The 24,707-nt window shown below is 38.7% G+C and overlaps 1 protein-coding gene across 1 annotated transcript; it reads right to left on the bottom strand.

Annotated features, from left to right (window-relative positions):
* Positions 1-1,971: 1,971 nt before the first annotated feature.
* Positions 1,972-3,860, bottom strand: LOC149212676 (uncharacterized). The gene is made up of 4 exons (XM_089388781.1): positions 3,409-3,860; positions 3,049-3,360; positions 2,441-2,583; positions 1,972-2,300 (listed from the first exon to the last, which is right to left on the bottom strand). The coding sequence occupies exons 1-4, from the start codon at positions 3,858-3,860 to the stop codon at positions 1,972-1,974; spliced, it is 1,236 nt and encodes a 411-aa protein (XP_089244907.1).
* Between the last annotated feature and the right edge of the window lie 20,847 nt (positions 3,861-24,707).

The following is a 24,707-nucleotide window of genomic DNA, read 5'->3' as shown; positions in this document are numbered from 1 at the left end:
GGAAGCAATAATATCTATTCTGACAATAATTTGAAGAGTTTTTAATTGAAAAAAGGAATATTGTCGTTTATTTGTTTTCTTAAACAACTGGAAACTCTGTTACTATGTTGCATATGGTGAAGTGTTGTATTGGTGATGAATATTCATTGTTTTTAAAACTTTCAACTACAATTTGATTTTCTACATGCCTAGTGATGTTGGCTTGACAGTTTCATTATTGCATATGTAACGTGTCTGGACTGCTGCCCTTGGCCAGCAAGGCACTCAACTTGAATTTTTCCTCATCAATACAACACAGGTTTCCAACTGTGAAACAATTTCGCTTCTAACAGCAACACAACAGATTTTGTATGCCGCTTAAGATGTTGAATTATATAACATACACCAAAATTATAATTGAAATCCAAGCAAAATTCATAAACGTGCTTATTAACTGAATTTCCGTCATTCAATCCATCTCATTAGCAAGAATGTAAATGATGAAAATATAAAAGAAAAAAACTACACAAAGACACACAGGGATACTCACCTTTGCTCAAATATTTATTCACCAAACTGGTCGCAGAGGACAGATTCCATCCCCAACCTAGGATATGAGACCAGAAGGCAAAGGAAAGCTATCAGCTTCTATTTATTAATCTACCCAACCCACAATACTATGTACTACACTAATTTTCTCACTATAGGTTATCCTATGCACCTCACCACCCTACAGGAAATCTATTAGCTTCTATTTCTTACATTACTGTGTACTAAACCATATTTCTCAATATGGGTTATCTCGGGCACTTCACTGCCCTTCAATCAGTCACATAGCTCTTCCTCTCAACAAATTACTGTGTACTAAACCATATTTCTCAATATGGGTTATCTCGGGCACTTCACTGCCCTTCAATCAGTCACATAGCTCTTCCTCTCAACAAATCACAACACCATCTTGGGCATTTTCCTTATTTGCTATACTCTCCTACTATGAGAGCGACCCAATTCCCTAGAAACCACTTGAAGTCCTGCACATATACCAATATTGCCAGGAAACATGGGTTTGTGGACGGGAACTGCATTTTTTGAAACAAGGTGCATAGGTTAGTCGGGTAATATAATAATATGAAATTTTAATAATTAAATTTTATAAATTAAACATTTATAAATTATAATTAATAATATATATGAAATTTGAATTTGTATATTTTTCAATTTTAAACAAGAAAACTAAAATATTTAAGATTTAAACTTTAAACTTTAAAGATTTAAATATGCACATCATTGAACATTGAACATTCACATTGAAATTTCAAAATTTATAGCTTGATATCAAGTGCAAATTCAAATTGGAGTTTAACTGTTCAGTGTTTATATATTAATAAGAATCATGAATCGTGATATATGTCCATTGTCATACTACATTCGAAATTTGCCTTAAGGCATCTCCAAACACGAACTAGGAAATTTTAAAATATTAAAATAAAAATAGCTAAAGCCTAATGAACATTGGCTTCCTCAAGCCATGTCATCAACATCCATGTCACCAACATCACTTAAATCTTCAACTAGCATGCTCTCCAGGTAGGAATCACTCTCATCTTGAGGCTCTTGCTCATCCATAGCAATTGGAGGTAGCTCAATAAGGCCATCTGGTTGTATCTCTTCATCCACACACATAGCATCATCTGTGTGTTGGTCCCATCTCTTGAAATGACCCTCCTTGTACCCAGGGTCTTTTCGAGATATAAGACGAAGTGTGCTATGAATGTACACTAAGTTCTCTTCCTTCTTTGAGCCCAACCTATTTCTCTTTACCCGAATGAATAAAGGCATAAGTACTCCAATTCCAATCACAAGATGAAGAACTAGCTACTTGAAATATTAGGGGAAGCCCATTAAATTAATTAAAAATTTAAAAATAAAAACTAAAACTAAAATGAAAATTTAAAAATTAAAATTATTTTCCTATATTTAATTGAGAATTTTTCAAATTTTGAATAAAATGAGGAACTCCAAACTAGCTACTTGTTCAAGTAACCGTATGGCAAATTGCTGCAACTCAGGAGCATCAAACCCATGAAGCCACCACCAATCAATTGGATCCTTCTTGCGTCTATCTGCCAAAGATGCATGTGAACCAAAGACACCTCGACCATGTGAAAATTGGGCAAACTGAGATCGTATGTCAGAGGCTTCTTCTGTACTACCATAAATTTTCTTGACAACGTTCAAGAATCCTTTGAACACCTCTCTATCTTGGGATGGAGGCCTTCTTCCTATTGTGGGATCATACCATTTTGGATTAACTGCATAAGCTACCATATGAAGAGGGGTGTTCAGTTTATTCGAATGCCCATGTATAAACTCTTTTAGTTGTGGCCATAAGTAGGATCCTTCCTATCTGTGACGGTTTGGATCCTCTCACACATGGAGTCCATGTTCTCATAGATCTCACCTAAACATGGACCATTTGTGTCTGCATAGCGGATCATATCACAAATTGGTTTTATAATTTCCACAACAAATTTGGCATCAACCCAAAAATTATCATTCAAAATCAACCTCTTCACCTCCAAAGCTGCATCTGAGGTAGATAACCTTCATTGTTTCCAGATGTCACTAACGACTGTGGCAGATAAAGCCTCCTTCATCTCCACAAGTCGCGTAAGTAAAATGTAGTAAGTTGCAAATCCGGTATCTGTTGGTTTAAGAAGCTCCATTTTTGCATGCTTGCGGTAAATGGCTTGTGACTGATGGTGGTTGCATATAAGAATTTGAATTTTGCGGCCATTTTCAATTAATGCTTGAATCCATTCAATTTTCCCAATGTTTTTAAATGCATTATTCAAATAATGCACTGCACATGATGTCCAAAAAATATGCCCTGAGTACATCAAGGACAAAATTAAAATATTTATAAATCAAAATGTTTATTGTTTAAAATTAAAAAAGTTAAAAGACTAAAGTTAAAAAAAATCAAACTTGTACTCAAAATAAAAAATGTAATTCATGTAATTTAAATAGAAGATAAATTAAACTTGAAAGTTGAAACTTGTCACTTACTTGTACTCCTTTTGAACCATTGCCCCTGCTGCTTTGCACATTGGAGCTGCATCAGTAATAACTTGAACAACATTGGATGGCCCCACCTCTGCAATGGCATCACATAATTGGTCTTTTAAGAACATAGTGTTCTTTTCTTGACCAGAACAATCAATGGCCTTGAGAAAATAAGGGCCAAACATGGAAGAGACAATGATGTTTATTAATGGATGATTCCTACAATCAGTCCATCCATCCATGACAATTGAGCATCCATCTACACTCCAAGATGCCTTTAAGGGTGCCATTGCCTTCTCAAGAAGGGCGTTCTCCCTGTCCACCAATACAGTTCAGAGGTTCTCATAACCAGGAGCTTTATACCCTTGAGGTCCATCATTAATAGCACGAGCCATTTGCTCAAAATAGGGGGAACGGACTGCATTGAATGGAATGCCACATGCAAGAAAAAATCTTGCTATTGCAAGATCAACACCCTCCCTACTTTTCACATCAAACATGTCATAAAGGCCACCAAGTTTAGGCTTCTTGCGTGTTTGACTGATAGTGCTTTTTGATGCTCTAGATGACACTGACACATGCTCATCACCAACTTGAACTTCATCATCAGATGGTAATTCTTCTTCATTTGAATCATCATTTTCATCCACATTGCGACATGGCTTAGAGATTTCTTTGCTTGCCTTACCATTAGCCTTTTGTTGCTCTCTTTGTGCACTAGGGAGTCTAGTGGGATCATTTGGGTCTCCAGTGCAAGCATCAACACCCTTCCTTGGTATCTGCATAAAATGAGCTTTAACTCTGGTATAGCTCATTTTCCATTCAAGTTGACATAAAGTGCATTTTATTGTTGTTGTCCCCCCAACACCCTTTGGAGGTTTTTGCCTATCCACGTATTTCCAAAGTGGATATTGTGGATTTCATGAAGACATTTTTTATTTTGCAAATTTTGGAAGACAATTTGAATCTGTTTAACAAAATTCAAAGTAAAAGTTATGTTAATAATAATTATTAATGAGAGACTAAGCTATATTTTAGGACAACATTCGTTTCTGTGTAACCATGACAACTATGTGAGAGAGCTCAAGGCTACTACTAAAACTGAGGATACATACTACGATACAGCATGCATGAATGTTTATGCTACTTATTTCAAACATAAAACAAGAATTTACATGTAACATTGTAAGATGTCTAATGCTAAAGCAGCGAGTCTAGCGTTTACTTAAGAAATCAACGTATGCTAGGAAGAAGTATTGACTGTATTGTTGTACATTGAGAATGTCTCTTCAAAATGAAAGATAGCCTATTTCATCATTCATGCAAAGGGAGTTCCATGTTAAATATGCTTGGGCTCCATTGGTGAGTGTTCATATGGTACTTAAGATGTACAGTCAATGTGGTGATCCTGCTTTCCACTTTTTTAGTCTACACCCGCATTTCTGTAGCAGTTAACAATACCTGAATTTCGTAGATAGAGCTTGCAAAAATTCTATTTACTTGGGCAGTAAGATAAAATTAGATTGGAAAATTTTATGAATGTCCAGCAAATGACCAAAAGATATGACACTGGAACTAAAAAGTACAGCCAATGATGTCAAATATGTAGGGATGCCATAAGAAACCCCAAAAACATAAAGCAAAAAACAAGAAGATCAAGTGTAATAAACAAAATGGATCAAATTAGAACAACTCAGAAAACAATTACAAAAATTTTAAGAATAAAATGGAATCATGTTAGCCCATTGAAACCTACTTTACCATGCCCCTTTTCCTCGAATCCTCTCCAGACTGCTCTTTCGGTGAACACAAAATTACGGAATAAAAAGAAACACCAACCACACGGAGCCACAATACAAAGAAAGTCATCGCACAGGGAAACATAATATACATAGAACCAATGTTGTGAAAAGCGCGAGTGGGATTAAATCGGCGCCGGGAATAAAGCGGAAAAAATCGGAAAAAGCGGGAAAAAAGTGGGAAAAAAGCGTTTGGTACAAAAATATTCATTTTTTTTCAATTTTTTTAATATCTAAACCATCTACAACATAAAATAAATACATTGACACATAAATATGATAAAAAAACTAATATATAAGATGTTTAATATCATTTCTAGCGCTAAAATCACACATAACATTGAATCATGTCCTGAATAGTAAGTCCTGACTCCTGAGTCCCAACTCAAGCCTCAAAATATCAACAAAAAATATGATAATGTATCTCATCATGTCATAATGTCATATACAATAAAATGAGGTCTAATCCTATTGATTTCCTCTGCCCCTCTTGCGAGAAAATGCCACAGCTTTCCCTTTCCCTCTAGATATAGATGCTGGTGCCTGTGCTGGTGGAGATGGCAGTGGAGTCTGATGTGCTCTAGAAGCTGAAGAACTAGAAGTAGGAGCTATAGGAGGTAGACCACGTCCTCTACTGGTGGCAGGGGTAGCCCGAGCAGGTGGTGTCACCTGGAAACATTACAATCTCCCAATCCTGAAATCCTGAAAAACTGATAAGTCTGCTGGATTTTAAATGAAATCTAAAATTCTACTTTCTCCATATGAAATCCAATGAGGCTGGAACCACTCTCAAACATCCCGAGTCATTTCATGGTAATGTTAAAAATTTAAGTAAAATGATGAAAATGAAGATTAAGGAGAATGTCACTTTTACTTTAAGAATTTAACATTACCATGAATAGCATATCCATACATCCATACTAGGGCCTAGAATTGATCATTAAGCTGCCCCAATCAAAAATTATTTGTTTCTTTCCAAAAAAATTGCATGAAAAAACCCAAATGACCAAATGAAAAACCAAATTTTTTTTTATAAAATTGTGCTGTCCTGGCAACCCAGCGCTTTTTTCAGAAAAAAGCACAAAAAGCGCGCTTTTTTTTTTTTCGAAAAAATTGGCAAAAATATTTTTAGCCGCTTTTTTCCCATAAAACGCGCGATTAAATCAGCTTAGGGAAAAAAGCGCGCTTTTTTCAAAAAAGCGCGATTAAATCGCGCTTTTAACAACACTGCATAGAACGCTTCACAGAATAAACATATGCAGCTTCCGAGAACACACCTGAACAACAATGTCTCCGCCCGACGTCTCCCCTGCGCAAACAACGTCCTCTGCCAACCATTGTTGATGGAACAGTCAAACGCCTAACACCTAACGCCACTGATGCTCTGTCCGTCTGAAGATGAAGCACTGCGCCGTTGAATTTGTCCATTGCCACTAGAAATGGGTAAACAAAACAGCTGAACCAAAAACAAAAATGAAATTCGATGGCTGTGGGTTAGTTAAAAGTTTAGGTTTTAACTTTTAAGTTTTTGACATTTGTTAATAATAAATATCATATTATTAATTTTTAAAGTTTAATAAAAAAATATTTGAAAATTAAATTTTTAATATAATTTTTTTTTGAAGAACCCAAAGAGCCCGAAGAACCCAAAGAATCCAAACCCAAAGAACCCAAAGAACTCGTTAAAGGAAAAGAACCCATTTGTTTTTTGGAGAACCCAGTTTTTCATAGAAGAACCCAATTCTTATGGGTTCTTCTGAGAAGAACCCGTACCCGAATCCGGTACTTAGGGATGGGAACCTGGGACGGGTTCGAGAACCCCACCCTTGGGTTCGGGAACCCGTGCAACATAACATCTTGGGCATTTTCTAGAAGACCACTTGTTAAAATTGGCAACTAGGGCCAAATTACACTTTGGACAGCTCATTTGATGGAGATAATCATTGTATTGAATTCATCTTTTTGAGAGGACCAAAAGCGATATAACGATCACTAAATTTGGTCAAGGAGAAATGTGTTTTTGAATTAAAGCCCACACATGTGCAAATTGACAAGGTTGGCTTGGGGTAAATTAATCAAGTGGAATCCCTCTCCATCTCCTATAAAGGGTCAGTATTTTCCCAGGTGGACCGCAGACCTATTTTGGTTGGCATGGAGGCTTGTTTGGGGGCTGAACTAAGCCAGATATGTAGCAGAAGGAGGACAAGTTCTCATGAAGAGAGGCTGCAGTTATAGAAGGTCATTTTGGGTGAATTTTTGAGGGCTGTAGCAGTGTGCCACATGTATTAACCAGGAGCAGCAAGAAACAGCAACATACTCCTTCACTTGTGATCATAAGGTATGTAGAGGTGATGTATTTGGATAGTTTTGGATGCTTGTCCAGATTGGACAGTATGGAGCAGCTCCTTGATGGACTGTTCGTAGGCCTAACCATATCAAGCTTTTACAGCAGTATGACATCTGTTTGAGAGGGCACAAATGGACTGCTCCTAGATTGCAATTTTGATTGGACCATCTATTTATCTAAGGGCAATGATATTGGATCTTCAAATTGACAAGTCAATTTTGATTCGAATTATTGTACTCTCTCTCTCAGCTGAACATTTGATAATAATAATAAGAAGAATTGATCAAGGTTTTTCCCCATCTTGGGGTTTTTCCCTGGCTTGAGCTATATTCCTGTGTTCTCTTGTCTTGGCTTGCCTTCTGTATCTACTGTTTATGTTCTTTCTTCAGTTACTGTCAATACAATAATGATTTATGTGATTGCTAATGGAATTGAAATGGATTGATAAATGAGCTCATATGGAAGATTGAAGTAACTATCCTTAGCAAAGAACATGTTAACTAAAATTAACATGGAATCAGAGCCCAGGTGAAGACAAGCCCAAGCAAGAGAGAAAGCAATCAATAAGAGTTTGCAAGGAAAAAGGATCACTAAAGATCAGGCTTCATCATGTCAAAAGACAGAGATATACCTAGGACCAAGCTCCTTGTGGCATTAAGATAAATTCAGGGCATGATCTCAAGCCATAGTCACTGTGACTATGCCGAAAACTTATCCAAGGAAAGTGAAGACTATTTGAAGAGCATATAAACCCTGATCGGAAGGACCGAGGGGCTAATCTAATAGCCCACACAAAGCTGAGTTACTTGTCAAAGAAATCACAGTCCTGGGCACAACATATGAGGTCTGAAATCCCTAAATTAACAGGACCAGATTACTTTTATTGGAGGTCGAGATCTTGTGGCAAGCCAAGTTCCATTGTTTGCATAAATTGTGAGGAGACCAAATCATCTTATCTGGGCTAAGTTATTATTCTTGAGGATCATATTTAGGAGGCTGAGATTATCTTGTTAAGTCCTAGTTCCCTTGTGAAACTGAAATTGCCTTGAGTAGGCCGAATTGTTCTCACTGTCACATTTATTATTGGAAGGGACAAGCTCCTATTATATACAAGGGTTCGAGTTGCATGCAGATTGTCATTTTCCTGTAGTAGGCCATATCATATTTTCCTATTGAAGGCCGAATTTAATTTTTCAGATTGAGGGATGAGATCATCCCATCCTGTAGGATGAAATCCTAGTATATCAAAGACAAAATTATTATCATTAACAAGGGTCCAAGTTCATTTGTTCCAAGGGTGTTGAAGTGCTTACATTCTTGAGCAAAACTCCATTGCTAGTCTGCTAAATTGCATCAGTCTATTGAGGATCAATTTGTGTTCCTATTGAGGCCGAGCTACTGAGACAGAAGGATCGAGTTCTGTACTATATCAAATTGTTGTCAGTAATCCCGAGAGGTTGAATTCACTATTAAGATGTCATTTTCATTTTGAATTGTTGAGAAGACAAGATTCGATGTCACACTGATCAAGCATCATCACTAAAAGGACAACTTCTTGTAGAATTCAAATTGTTGAAGTCTTAAGATTTATGTGCTGAAGAAGCCTCAAGGTTTAGCTCGAATCTGGTCTTGCAAATTATAGTATAAAGATAATTCATTACTTCAGGCAGTGGGAACTCTCTCCTATCTATATATTGAAAAAGGAAGCTTTGAAGTCCATAAAAATGTCTTGTAGCAGAGCAGAGATTCTGTTAAAGTCATATAGGCAGGCAATCTTGGCAAAGATCTTAGATCACTTGAGAAGGAACGGTCTCCCTGGAAGCTTGTAGACCTGAAGATATCATTAAAATCAAAGATAACATCACTTTTGAAGAAACAGTCTAAAGCAAGAGGACCATATTAAGAAAAGCAAAGTTGTCTTCTTTTGAAAAGTTATCCACTATGAAGAAGCTACAGGGATCTATTGCAACACCTTTGTCTTTGGCATCTTGGATAAGGGGTGAAGTACCTTTGAAGTCTTCATTCTTGAAGAAAAGTTATAAGAGCTTGGCATCCCATTACAGGCCTTTGATCATGAAGTACAAAAGTAGTTGTGGTGGCAAAGGCACTTAGAGAGGATTTCTAGACACAGATTGGGATGTGCATCTTGATTGCATGACCCAAACTATGAGAGCGAGGAGGAAACTTACCATTTGGAGGGTTAAAACTCTATCCAAATTCAAAGGGAAAAGTTGGATCAATAATAATGGAATATTTTGCTACTGACATTGTGGCTTCAACAACTTCTGATGTTTCTGATCTGGGCTGTCTTATCTATCACCATTATTTATCTCCATGACAATAGAGAGGCATGGCCGAGAAAAGGAGATGGCTGCAGTGCTATTGTCCCTCAACAAGTTACCAAAGATTTTGGCAAATTGCTCGACTCAGCAAATGATTTGGCCCTGGATATCCCTGATGCAGTAGCATTATTTGTTCCTCGTGTTGTAGTTGATGACATACTTCCTCCGACCTTTCTGACCAAATCATCAAAATCTCTTCCAAATGATTCGAAGGAAGTTGAAGTAATTCAGAAGGCAGAGAAAAACTATTTGTCAGTTCCTCTTCATGCAGAAATGGTCATATAGGCACAGACGCCTGGATGAGAAGAACATTCTTATAATGAATTGGGTAATTTAATGCAATTATCTAGCTAGCACATTGTTGAAATCTAGATTACCAACTGAAGTAAGACTTCAGTGGGAGCTATAGAATCCCTGACAGAATGGCTTGATGACTGTTGCCTGATGATTATTTCAAGAACTATAACCATGTCAAAGGACGTTGATGAAGGCAATACGTGATAGCTAATTATGATCTGATGACTGATAACTCTAATGACGATATCTTTGTTCCCTGAGAAGCAGTATGACTATAATTGGCTGACTTTGGCACATGGACCAAAGGATTAATAACAGTGTGTAGATAGCTCGATGGTTATGATTTGGGCTAGGTTACTTTCCCAATATTCAGAGGGAGCTATGGTCAAGCTATGATGCTTGAATGCAGCTATTGATGATGTCTGTCCAACAAATGATGATCCTCTCATTTATCAATGTAAGAGGGAGTTGACTTTTAAAAGTTAAGATGAAGGACCTAACTTTGTTCCTAAACTTAATGGTCTGATAAGATGAAGAAGCTACTGATCCGGATATAGACAACTTGTGGATCCTGGTGTTCTTGATAAACACCTGATCAGACATATGCCATACTACGAAGATTTTGAGACAATTTATGGTTAAGCCTCATATATTGGATAGCTACCCATTGGGATTTACATTGCTAAGAATTGCTGGACTGACAATATGGTGAATAGAAAGAGCACATTTAGGTGCTATATCTCTTGGGACCACCCCTTTATTTCGTGAATAAATCAAATACTGAGGTCTGTTGCTCTAGGAGCACTGTTGAAGCTGAATGTATAAATCATTATGAAGACATTTGAGAAAGCTCTTCAGTGAGTCATTTGAGCACGTGTTGGAAACCACCGTTGTATATTGGAGAATAGGATCTGCTTTTCACAGAATCCCTTGTTCCACAACCGCTCCAATCATATTGGTATCATGTACCACTTTATTTGGCTCATTACCTAGATTCTTAATGTCTTGATGATGCTCAATGAAGGCTTCTTCTTGGATGCTTAATGCAGGTGTACTTGAAAATGTCTAAGAAAGCCATCAACAGACTCTTGAATAGATGAGATGCTCCTAGGTTCATGCTCACACAACCATGAGTTATGGCCACCGAGAGATCCCATTAACAATAACATAAGGGCATCTTGGTGAACAACCTTCTCTCTTGAAGCATGTGCATTAAATCTTTCTATGTGGTCAATTGCGGATTGTGGATAAACATCAAACATGTCCCCATGTACCAGCCTTCCCGCGACATGATTAGGATGCCCAAGGATGCTAGCAATGTCCAAAGTAGGGAATTTATCAAAGAAAGACAACCTATTTGAGGTATACATAAAAAATATGTAGGATTTGCTAGGGTGAAATTAAAGATGCCTAGAAAAACACTTGCTTCACCCTACAAGCATCGACCTTAAAGTTCAATGAAGAACTAGGGCTTCGTTCTTCTAATGGAGTTGCGAATAATGATATGTCAATATGTCGTATGGTGAACAAAACACATGTTTCGTGTCCTAGGCAACAATGCAAAATGTTATTGCTCAAACTAGCAGGGGACCTAAAGGGGATCCTTAAAAGGCAAATGCTAGACCAAGGGCAACAAATGGAGACTTAGCCCACTGTCACCTCAGCCAAGGCTCCCTTCTATTTACAAAATTTCACCGATGGGAGGAAACCCGGTATATTATGGAGTCATCGGTGAAGGATAAATCAATGAATGGATGCGGAGTGACCCAAATAATCCCTTTCCAGAAGAGTTTGAAAGATAGAGCTTGCTTGCTTTCTAAGCAAGGTACAATGTCTTATAGGAGAAAGAAGGGAGGATTTGAGGGTTAGGTTTATGGGATAAGACTTGTGAAGGAGTTTCCCAATCCCTAAAATCCTTGTTGAAATTGGTATCCCAATGGTTCTTGAAGAATTGTCTTTTCAAAGGAACGGGACCAAGTGGACTCGATCTAGGGTAGGAGGAAAGAGTATGGCAACCAATGATGTTCTTACCTTAGACAAGGTAGGGGAAGGATCAAAGAAAGAATTTTCACTTAAAGGTGTTGAATTGATCTAATAAGGTAGTAGCCTTGGGGATGCTAGGGCCAAGTTTGATTTCAGAGCTAGGGCTTGGCTTTTCTCACAACTCTACTATCGGAATGGTCTCAAATTTGGAGGAGGTCTTGAGGAAACACCAGCGCAGGAGGGGCCAGGAGATCAAACTTTTTGGAGGGCTAGTTCATCGGGAAAATGATGCTCTATGTGACCCAATGTGGCTAGACCTAGGAAAAGGTGAAAGAAGTTGGTTTAAGGTGACCACTTTTTGGTAGATCAGTGCCTTAGTCTTGGGGGAATGGAGGCTATATGAGTGAGGACCTTTGGTTCTTCGTCAAAAAGGCCTCAAGACTACTTCGCTAGCCTTCTAGGTCAAAGAGAAGCAATCTTGCAGCTTTTATACTTCAATGTACAAAACATGATGGCTTATCAAGGTCAATTCGTTAATGGAATTACCCCTAGGAGATTTTGTTCACATTACATCGTCCATACGTTGAGAGATGCAATAATATAGACAAAATTCCACAATTTAAGCAGTAAATGCATGTAACAATTAGCCCTAAAAATAGCAAAAATCCCAGTCCAATGTATATGACAAAGTAAAATAAGAATAGCATTAAAAGCATGTACTTACATGTAATAGAGTATATCCAACCATCAACAATTTGACAATAGAGAAGCTCCAAGACAAGATAAACCAAATCCACACATCAAAATTCATCCATAAAGCTCCAATTCATGCTCCAAGAAAAAGTGTGAAATTCTCAAGAGAGAGAAGAGATCCAATCCAAAGTGATGATGAGATAATAAACTCATCTCACTTGTATTTATACACTAATGAGGAGTTCGAATGATTCTTCTTGGCCTACATAAGCCCCAAAAATAAATAATGTTCTAATAATTCAAATTTTGGTGACAAGCCCACCAAACTAGCTCACAAATGAAAGAATAAGCCTCTCAAGAGGTCAAATAATAATCTATGCATGTCCTAGGGCCCTCTAAGAGGCCTAATGAGGTCCATGGGACCCTCAAAAGTGATGGACAAAGGTTTAGCCCCTTGTTTTCCAAACAATAAACATGTGGTGCTCCCAATGGGTGTGGGGGCACAATAATAACCTCATGGGTCTCCAAATGAGCTGAGGATGACCGTAGATCGTCTGTAAGGGCTCTGATTATGGTGTAGGGGATGCCACATCATCCTATAAGTCCTGGGTCAACTGACGACTGTGTGGTGCATTTTTGGGGCCGATTGGGCAATGGTGAACCAAGTGCATCATCCTCGTCTAATGGGAGTATCTCGAGCATCTCTGATCATCCTCGGGGATCCATGGAGTGTTGTCTACTACTGTGGAGACCCATGGCTCTCAACACACACCCTACATGTGCCAATGTAGCCCTATGGAGGATTAATACCTCGTATAGGGAGACCAAACCCAAGATGGAGACCATCTTCAATCTTGCATAAGATCCGATGCATCCCCTAGCCTTCTAGTACAAGTCATTAGGGAAGTCAAGTAAATGAGCTTACCAACCACGGACCACAGATGGGGATTTCATAATAGCCCGCCCTTCCATAATGGGCTTCGGTATGTGCCAATGTCTCCTAAACTCCAAATGGGGTTAATCAAGGATCCTATTAAGTGGTTTCTACTTCTAAAGGGGATAATATGTTCAAGGTACACCCTTCAAAAGGTGGTGGCATGTGACATGTAGGTGAATGGAGTAGGGGATGAGAAGGGGCAACCCTAGGCCACATGCTGGGGTAAAAGGGTAGCTAATAAAAGGGAAGCCCACACTTGGGTTTATAATGTATAGGAGGGAGCAATCGTGGCACATGACATGCCCTGCCCTTGATTTTCCATCCTTCTTTATATGCCTTTTGCCTTTTTATGATTTTCTTTGATTAACTGCTCGGGGCTCAAGGGGTAAGAGCATGGTGTATAAGATATAGCAGTGAATACCCCCTTTTAAGGTAGAGCGGTTCATTGCCCACCAGGGGTTGGGACAATCATGAGTTCCTATATGATGAGGAGTCTCATAGAACTTGTAGGAACCAAGGTGATGGCCATGATGATGGGGTCTCATGTATTGGCTTTTGCCCACGTGCTAAATGTGTTTGTCCTGACCATCTTTTACATTTTGTGGTACATTTTCCTGTTGAATGTAGCCAAATATGCTTTTATCTTTCTTTTTAGCTGCATCAACCTCTGAGGCATCATTCCAGGCTTTACCCAAGGTGTGGGCAAGAGGACGGAGTGAGCCAGCCCTATGTGGACCCAGTGGACGAATGTGGACCTAGGTGGGAGAAATGATGAATGGGGTAATAATGAGTGGAAAGGGGGTAATATATGCGGATAAGGGAGTAGGACCACACAACGAAAATCAAGATTTCCTCTGAAATACCATCCCTAAAGTGAAATGGTCAGTAAAAGAGATCCCACGAGAACTAATCCAAGGTTAATATCAAAAGGGGTCTAGGGGACAAGAGCACAGACCTAACTCATTCTTTCCGCCGAATCCCCCCATTAATCCATGCCCACAAGTATCCATGATAAACAAACTACAGTACTCAATTACCAAATGACAAGGCATACGTTTAGGTTCGAGAGGCCATCTTCAAACATACGATCATGGCAGATGGGCGAGGGACCACAGGGGTGGCTCAGATGGCGAAGTGAGCTCGCTGGTGGCTGTAAGGGGTTGTTGGTTGCCGACTTAGGATCATTTTGGAGAAAAAAATTCTCTTAGGGATATCGCCACAAAATGTTGTGTAACATGGCCTAAAATAAACACTGTTAGCATGGTGTAAAAATTTCATTGAGTTTCTTGTGAAATTAAATTTCAAACACGTTTATTCTTGATGATGCAACTCTGTTTGTGAAGAAGGTTGGAAAAACTGTTGTATATCTTGTAGTGTATGTAGATGATGTGTTGATAACAGTGAATAGTGAAAGCTATATTGCATCCACAAAGAAAAAATTGAAGGACTTTGAGATGATAATTTGGGACATTTTCACTACAACTTGGGCATTGAAGTGACTTAATATATGCAAAGCACATATTTATCTCCCAATAGAATAGGTTTGGCATGGTTGAATGCAAAGTTTTTTCTATTCCAATGGAACAAAATTTGAAACTCACATCAAAATAAGTGAATGAATTTGAAGATTCCACCAAGTACATACTACTTGTGGCAAGTCTCATCTACCTCACCACTACTAGGGTAGATATTTCATTTGTTGTTGGGATTCTCTCCATATTTATGCAAAAGCCTTAAGAAGGACATTGGTCTACCGTAGAGAGAGTTTTGAAGTACTTGAAAGGAAACTCAAGACTTTGGACTCAAATATTCACATGTGGATGACTTCAACTTGCTTGGATAATCCAATTCAGAACTTGACGAAGACAATGAATGTGGAGTGTTGAAATCATGCTATCTCATGAGTCTTGGATAAGCAACTGTCTCTTGGAGGTCACTCAAACAATTAGTTCCAACATATTCGACAATAGAGACAAATATATGGCAATTGTAGAAGCAATAAAAGAGATTGTGTGCTCAAGAAAGTATTTGAAGATTTGCATGAGAAAGAAGTGAATTCTACTCCTCTTTTCATTGACAATACTTATGCAATCAAGTTGGCCAAAAATCCTAGAATCCATGATTGAACCAAACACTTCAATATAAAGTATGATTTGATTCGATATCCTGTAGAAGCTGAGACTTTTCATTTGAGACATTATTCCACAAATGAGCAAATTGCATACATCTTCACCAAAGCAGTTAGAGGAGAAAAGTTTGAAAAATTTAGGCTAATGCTTGAGCTCACAAACACCCTTTCAACTTAAAGGGGGGAATGTTGCACATAATCCTTAGGGTTTTTTTTGTCCCGTAAATAAAATTGTAAATAATTAGAAGTAGGAGAATATGAATATAAAGGGACCAAGACAAAACGAGGAGTCACCCCATTCTATAAATTTGATTGCACATCACTGGAAATGCAATTTGGGAGTTACCTCTGACAAAATATAATTCACTTCTTGTAGAATTAATGGTGTCACATTCTTCAATCATTTTTCTCAAGCATTTAATTCTCTTTCTGTTTTAGTTGAATTTTTGATGGCAAATTCTGTTCTCTTATGAAGGCATTGTTCATGCTTGTTACTCTAGCACTGAGAGTATTGATAGCTTCTTTGCGGAAATATTCATCATTTTATAAATCCTTTTGAAGATATCCCTTAAGACCTAGAATCCTTGCAGAAATACTATTAGAACTAGTAGTTGGTTCCTAGTCAAATATGGCATTTTCATGGATAGAATAATGAATAACATAAATCACGTACATTGAAATAATAGTGGTTTAACACTTGCCCAAAAATATTTGCAAACAACCCTGCAAATTCTTTGTATGGGTATGTGAGTGAGCATACATCAATTGGAGAACTCTTAGGATCATTGTTTGGCTTTCCAAGAAAACTTTTCAGAAGCTCCATTCCCCACCACGAGCATCTAGAAAGGCCTTTGCTTTAGGAACTCTGAGAGTTCTGTTGGGCGCCTGGAGCTGCAACATCTTCTTGAAAACTTTGGGTGTGAGAGGGGTCGATGTTTTCCTGCTTTCTTTGAACTGAATTATCCTCTGCTTAGCATTGCATTTGTTTGTGGACCATAAAACCAACTCCTTAAAATTCAAGACTTTAGTGATACAACAAGTTGTGCTATTCCAGAGGTCTTGACTTTGTTCGAGCTTTTTTCCTTCTGTGAGAGTACCAAACATCGCTTGTAAGCCACAGGGCATTGAAATCCACAATGTTTGTGTTAATTATATCACGACAATATGCCTCATTTCTTTACCCAACATACATTTTTTTTAACTTACATTAAGGAGTAGGTAGGTGGTGGTCTTGTTAATAAAATATCTCGTTTAACAAGGAACTGAGTATCACTGAATTCACCATAGGTTGTTTGTAATATTATGAGTCAAGACCTTTGATTCAGTAATGGTAACTATCACTTGGATTTTAATTTATACGGAGATTTTATGAAAGTTGTGCCAGATTAATAATAATATCAAGACCTTTGATTCAGTAATGGTAACTATCACTTGGATTTTAATTTATACGGAGATTTTATGAAAGTTGTGCCAGATTAATAATAATATCAATCCAATTGTAGGACTTGATGTGGTGGCAGTGAAACTTCCTTTAAAGTGGCGTATGGGCGGTAGGATTGATGAAAATCGAAGTATAAGAGGTGCGTTATGATTGGTGCGCAGGCCAAAGTGGAGAATGTGGATAAGTGGGTTGCAGGATGTTAAGGAATAGGATGGCGAGAGGTCTCTTGCATCTGCAATTTGAAAAAAATGGCTACGTATCGAAGTAGGTGTTTTTTCCATGTTGTGGAAGTGTGGGGGTGCATGTTGGATGATGCAGAAATGTGGGGTTGCAAAATGTTCTACAATATACTTAGCTTTGCAACAAAGCTTCTCGCAGTTGAGAAAAACGGGTTAGTATAGAAGGTGTGGAGAAAGAGATGTGAATGTAGAGCAATTCAGAACTTGCAAAAGGAGGGAGCGGCAATTTGTCTAAGTATTGAAGTTTGCGGACTTACGGTCTTGTGGATTTGTGGGCCTTGAAGTAGAGGAAAGGATTTCCCACAACTGCGATTGCAAAATTTGATTTGAAGTATCAAACCAATGTGGATGTTTTGAGGGTGAAAGCTGTAAATGTGTTAGAAAACCTGCACAGATGAATCTAGCTAGTAAAGGTTGAACACACAGCTTTGCAGAGCAAAAGCACTAAAAGAAAATCGAAAGAAGGAAAGAATGATTCTATTGAAAATTATGTTACAATGCTCATGATATAGCATTACTGGGTGAAGATCCCAAGGTAATGACTATAGTGGTGATCAATGAGAAGACTCAACACCTACAACCAGTTCCGGAGATAACTAGTCAGTTGCGGAGTTAAAGAAGGAGCAAATCAAGGAGTAAATCAAGGAGTAAATCATGCAAAAGGAATTTTGCATGCAATCTCATGCTCTAACTAAAAGTCCGCATGTAGATGTGTAGTAGTTCCAACATGCAAAAGGAATCTTGCATGCAGTCACATGCTCTAACTAAGAGTCTACATGTAGGTGTGTAGTAGTTCCAACACCCCCCCTGAACACCACTATGGGAAAAATAGAAAATGGGCCCTGGCAACTAAGGCAAAAGGTCACCCAAAATACAATGCAACTTGTACTAAAATTGAGGAAAGAGGGAAAACCTCATGGGAAAAACCCCCCTCAAAATACAATGTAATCAAAAGAAAAGAGGAAGAAAAATATTGTTGCTAAGCAACCGTGTCCTTCACTCCAAGACGATCACGCAAAGAGCGGAACTTCTGCTCAGTGAATGTCTTGGTGAAGATGTCTGCAGTCTGTTCTGCTGAAGGACAGAACTGCAGATCAATGACCCGATCATGTACTAAGTCTCTGATGTAGTGCATATGGATCTCTATGTGCTTCGTCCGCTGCCGCTGTACTGGATCCCTGCAAAATTTGAGAGTGCTCTGATTGTCACACCAGATGACAATGGGCTGGTGGAACTGGACGCCCAACTCAGTGAGGAAGTGTTGTAGCCACAGAGCCTGAATGGTGATGTTGACTACTCCTCGGTACTCAGCCTCAGCTGAAGAGAGAGCAATAGCAGCCTGCTTCTTGCTCGACCAACAGATAGGGCCAGATCCTAGACTGAGTGAATATCCGGAGGTGGACTTGCGATCAATGCTGTCTCCCGCCCAATCAGAATCTGTGAAGCCAAGGAGATTCAATGAAGTGCCTGCTGCATAGTGAATCCCGAAGGTGATGGTGCCCTGCACATATCGGAGGATGCGCTTGGCAGCATTCCAGTGTAGCTCATGCGGCTCCTGCATGTATCTGGAAACTGCCCCTACTGCATATGAGAGATCTGGTCTGGAGTGGGTGAGGTACAATAAGCTCCCCACTAGCTGTCGGTAGAGAGTGCTGTCAACTAATGGAGTGTCACCTCCATCCTCAAGGCGGACCCCAGACAGAAAAGGAGTCGGTGCTGGCTTGCAGTCAGTCATGCGAAATCTCTCGAGGAGATCCCGTGCATACTTAGCCTGAGAGAGTTTGATGCCTGTGGCATTCTGGCTAATCTCAAGACCAAGAAAGAAGTGTAATGGACCCATGTCCGTCATCAAGAACCTATCATGCAAGGCCCTCTTGACTGTAGCAATGGCTGAAGCTGAGCTGCCAGTGATTAGGAGATCATCTACATACAAAACTAAGATAAGAAGAGAATTTTGTGTCCTAAGCATGTAAACATTCGGATCAGACTTACATCTTTCAAAGTTTTGTGATAAGAGAAAAGAATCCATCTTCGCGTACCAAGCTCTCGGGGCTTGCTTAAGGCCGTAGAGAGATTTCTTCAGTCTGCAGACCAAAGATGAATCTTGAATGAAACCATGTGGCTGCTCCATGTAGATCTCCTCAGATAGGTCTCCGTGAAGAAAGGCATTCTTCACATCCATCTGATGTACTTCCCACCGCTGGGCAGCCGCAATGGCAAGTGTAAGGCGTATGGAATCCATCTTTGCTACTGGAGCAAAGGTCTCGTCATAATCAATGCCATGCACTTGTTGGAAGCCTTTGGCTACTAGCCTTGCTTTCCGTCTGGTGATTTGCCCATCTGCAGCACTCTTGGTCCTGTAGACCCATTTGCATCGGACAAGTTTCCTTCCTGAAGGAAGGGGGACCAGATCCCAAGTCTGGTTCTCAAGGAGGGAGTTATACTCCTCCTCCATGGCGGACTCCCAAGATGGATGCCCAACAGCCTCAGCATAAGACTGTGGATCAGAAGACTGAACCAAATGACAATGCCAGGAGGGCGATGGTTCAGTGGCAGTGAGGACAAGAGGAGGCTCAATAAACTCTGAGCTAGTCCTCTGCATATCAGAATTATCCCCCACAAGACCATTTCTAGCAGCTGGTTGGTCTTGTGCATATATCTCACGTAAGCTCCTTGTTCTCTGATTTATAACAGGGGAATATGATTCACTACTGGAAGCCCGATCTGGGCTTGGATGTGGATCATCATTTGCATGCACTAGATTTGTATCTGAAGACTCTGTCTTTGCATCTGCATGCTCTTCCTCGGCATCTGCATGATCTGTATCTGCATCTGAATGCACTGAGTCATCATCTCGGACATGAGGTAGATAAAAAGTGTCTGCATGCGGCGCTTGAGGTGCATGCGAGAGACTTTCCTCAAATTTGACACTTCGCTCAATGATGAGCTTGTCCGTAGAGGGTATCAATAGTCGATATCCCTTCACACCATCAGGGTATCCAACAAAGATGCACTCAATGCTCTGTGGATCAAGAGCTTTCCTCTTTTCAGAGGGGATCCGGGCCCATGCTCGAGAGCCGAAAACACGGAGGTGAGTGACCTCTGGTTTAGTGCCGCTCCAAGCCTCAAAGGGGGTCTGGTCCTTGACAGACCTATGAGGAGATCTGTTCTGGATGTAGTTAGCACAATTAAGTGCTTCAGCCCAAAGTTTATGAGGTAGTGACTTGGCATGCAACATGCAGGAAGCCATCTCTTTGAGAGATCGATTCTTTCTCTCAGCAACTCCGTTCTGCTGCGGAGTGTATGGAACTGTATACTGCAACTGTATGCCAGACTGAAGGCAAAGATTCTGAAGTGCTGTGTTAACATATTCCCCCCCATTGTCTGTACGGAGGGCTTTGATCTTTCTCTCTGACTGTGTCTCAACTAGTGCTTTGAAATCTTCAAAGTGCTCAAAAACTTCAGATTTGTTCCTGAGAAGATACACCCAAGTATACCGTGAGAAATCATCAATAAATGTAAGCACATACCTTGCTTTGTTGATGGAAGGATGAGGAAAAGGCCCCATGAGATCACTATGGATCAGATCTAGAGGAGAGGATGCTCTGTGAGTCTTGCCGGTGTCAAACTTTTCTCTGGGATGTTTGCCAAGAACACACCCTTCACAAACTCCTTTGGAGAAACTGATATTTGGCAAGCCTTCCACCATCTCATTCTTGCTTAGCTGCTGCATATACCTGTAATTTAAGTGACCAAACCTCTCGTGCCAAAGCCTACTACTATCATCAGCATGTGTAAGCAATAAGGAGGATTCAGATTCAATAAATTCAGAAAATGTATACAGTCTCGCTCCATTGTTTATCTCACCAGTTGCAATTTTGGCATTGCTATGTAGATCATATATGTTCACTGCATCTGGAGTGAATTCCACTCTCTTTCCGGTGCCGGAATGAGTGATCTGATAAACTGAAAGCAGGTTTACCGAAAGTTTTGGAACATGAAGCACATCTTCAAAGCTTCCGTGTAAAAGTTCCACTCTACCTTTTCCGGTGACCTCAATAGGTGAGTCATCTCCCATGAGGATGGGAGGTCCTTTGCATGCATCCAAAGAGGAATATACTTCCTTTGCAGCAGCCATATGATGTGATGCACCAGAATCTATAATCCATGCATCAGGAGAAGAATTAATTGCAACTAAAGCATGAAAATTGTTACCTTTTCCGTGTGGCGGATCCTCAGTTTTCTTCTTGGCGCCCTGAGGGATGTGGTCCCCAAGGTTATGCTTCTGAAGGATTTCTGCCATTTGGTCAATTTGTTTCTTCATGCAAGAGGATTCTGGATGGAATCCTCTTTGACAGTAGGTGCATCTGTTTCCTTTCTTCCCTTTCTCATTTCTCGAGCCGGAGGAGTCATTGAAGGGCTTGGTGTACCCTTCCTTCTTTGGATGGGAATGTGCTTTTCCTTTGTCTTTCTGCTGCTGATTTTTCTGATTTGAATCAGATCTGTGAATTTTATTGTGGCTGCCATCATGCACAGCAAGTGCATGTGCTTTTGGAGGTTTGATTTTCCCCATGCCAATGAGTTTATCTTGCTCAAAAATAAGAGACTCCATAAATTCTTTGAGAGAAGGCATAGTGTAGGATTTACCTGTTGCGAGCCTTACTGAATGAAATGTAGACACAAAGACGGAGTATTCCGGTCCGAGCTTTGACATAATAGAGAGAACTTGGCGACTCTCCTCCTTGGATTTGTCAATTCCACAACCCTTGAGTTGCAGCAATAAATCATTATATTTGGTGAAGAAATCTTGAATTCTGTCATAGTTCCGTGGATCCAATGATAGCAGCTCCACTTCGAGCAGATGTCCTTTCATCTCATCCTGTTTCCCGTAGAGCTCTTCAACCTTTTTCCAAATCTCATTGGGAGTATTGCAGGCAGATAGATGAAACTGCAACTCTGGAGAGATGCACATGCATATGGATCCGTGGGCCTCATCCATACGGTTGAGGTACTTGGATTTCTCTATGGCTGAAGTGGGTTCCACTTCTGTAGCCATGGTAATCCTGTACAACCCTTTATGACGAAGGTATCGAGCCATTTGATCCTTCCATTCATGATAGTTGTACGGTGTTAGGATCGATGCTTTGGGAAACTCCATTTTTCTGTCAATCTTCGATCTCCAAGCTGTAATACTTGCAAAATAAAGTACTGATGCGCCTTTTATCTAGCAACCTGTGGGCTCTGATACCATGTAAATGTGTTAGAAAACCTGCACAGATGAATCTAGCTAGTAAAGGTTGAACACACAGCTTTGCAGAGCAAAAGCACTAAAAGAAAATCGAAAGAAGGAAAGAATGATTCTATTGAAAATTATGTTACAATGCTCATGATATAGCATTACTGGGTGAAGATCCCAAGGTAATGACTATAGTGGTGATCAATGAGAAGTCTCAACACCTACAACCAGTTCCGGAGATAACTAGTCAGTTGCGGAGTTAAAGAAGGAGCAAATCAAGGAGTAAATCAAGGAGTAAATCATGCAAAAGGAATTTTGCATGCAATCTCATGCTCTAACTAAAAGTCCGCATGTAGATGTGTAGTAGTTCCAACATGCAAAAGGAATCTTGCATGCAATCACATGCTCTAACTAAGAGTCTACATGTAGGTGTGTAGTAGTTCCAACAAAAGCTGGTGCTAGTAAATAAAACATTAAAAACATTAAGCAAAGAAGGAGAGGGAGAAAGATGTGGAAATGATTAATTTAGTAAAATGGAGATAAAATGACCGAGTAAAAAGGAAAATTAAAGGTAAGTTAAGTAATGCAAAGGGTATAGTAATTTTGTATGAAAATAACAGTGGGTCAAAAATCCAAAAACAAATGGCTAATGAATGGAAATAAATTATAAATAATAAATAAAATGATAATTAAAAATGAATAAAATGCATGCAAGGAAAATAGTGATATCTCAGGTATATGATCTTTATTTTTAATTTTGTAAAATGTTGGATGAAGTTGATACATGTGGCTATCCAATGAGTGGATGATTACAAAAAAATTCTTTCCTTTTGCTATTTGTTATATTGTTGAAAAGTGAAATAATTCTCATTGACCTATTTGAAAAAGAACTACAACATCCTAAGTTGTTTCTGAATTCTTGAATTCTTAAATACTTATTGTGTCTTTGTAATCAATAAATTAGAGTCATCTATCATTGACCAAATTTTAAAATTTTGTTTCCACTTATGAATGAAAATCATTCTAATTGACTAGTAACAAAAAACACATCAACAACTATTTACAAGTGACCCAATTCTATAATTTTATTTTTTTTTGCTTGAAGAGTGAGCAATGTCATAAAATCTTTTTATAACATAAGATTGGGCAAAATAAATTTCTATATAAACTATGAACCTCTCAAAGGTTTTTTTTTAATATATCACACCTTATTTTTGTTATTGTTATAGTTGGAGATTTATTCTGTCTCCCTCCCCTATTCCAATCCCAAAATCCATTCATATTTATTGAGATTAAGTTTCAAGATTTGGAATTGATGAATCTTGCTCTTGGGAAATATATTTGTATAAAAATTTCCAATTTAATATCAACTTAAAATTATAATACAATAATTATTTATTATCCATTCATATTTATTGAGATTGGATTTTACTCATGGAAAACATATTTGTATAAATACAGCTTAAAATTATAATACATAAATTATTTATTATGTTTTTCATATACGATTTTCAAATAAAAGGAAAATAAAAACTCTAGTCTTCTTGAACTGAATCTAAAAGATACGGGCTCAATGATATCTTGCCATTTTCTAATGCAAAGGAGGCAATCAATAGTAAATATTATATTTAATAATTATTTTTTATCATTACAATTTTCTATAATTATATATTCTTAATAATATTGTTTTTAAAGCTAGATAATCGGACTACACATTAATTTCTAATCTTTGAGTATTACATAAGGAGTGCCTTAACAATGCATCCATTCACCCACTGTTATATGCCCTATAAAAATTCAATACTTTAATAAAGATACATTGAAATGCATAATAAACATATAAAATCAATACTTTAATAAGATACATTGAAATGCATAATAAACTTATAAATTCAATACTTTGATAAAGTAACATTGGGAGTTGTCTATAATGCGACTTTTTGGAGATTCCGGTGACGGAATCCGGCGGAAGAAATTGAGGTTAAATCTTGATTTGTTGCAGTTAAAATGGTTTTTTCACTGCATATTTGGATTCAACACCCTGAAAAAACTCCTAGGACGCTTTGATTGTGCAGAAACTAGCTATCAAACTTGCTATTCCAATAAATCGCTGCTGGATTTTGACTGGAAAATCCCACCGGAAAGGCTTCCAAAAAGTCTCAATATAGACAACTGCGATACATTGAAATGCATAATAAACTTATATATTCAATTTTGCAT

This window comes from Pinus tabuliformis, chromosome 1_1, assembly GCF_031772625.1.
Source record: "Pinus tabuliformis cultivar Carrire ecotype Pingquan chromosome 1_1, CPIR1, whole genome shotgun sequence".
NCBI lineage: Eukaryota > Viridiplantae > Streptophyta > Pinopsida > Pinales > Pinaceae > Pinus > Pinus tabuliformis.
The sequence above is the reverse complement of the archived record's forward strand: the minus strand, read 5'-3'. Positions and strand labels throughout refer to the sequence as shown.

What these genes read in the sequence shown, in the direction of transcription:
- LOC149212676 (XM_089388781.1), bottom strand. Translation starts at nt 3,860, where the DNA reads ATGAGCTATACCAGAGTTAAAGCTCATTTTATGCAGATACCAAGGAAG. An exon ending in ATGGTTCAAAAGGAGTACAA is followed by an intron (nt 2,584 to 3,048) that starts GTAAGTGACAAG and finishes GAAACAATGAAG; the next exon opens with GTTATCTACCTCAGATGCAG. An exon ending in CACAAATGGTCCATGTTTAG is followed by an intron (nt 2,301 to 2,440) that starts GTGAGATCTATG and finishes TTCATATGGTAG; the next exon opens with CTTATGCAGTTAATCCAAAA.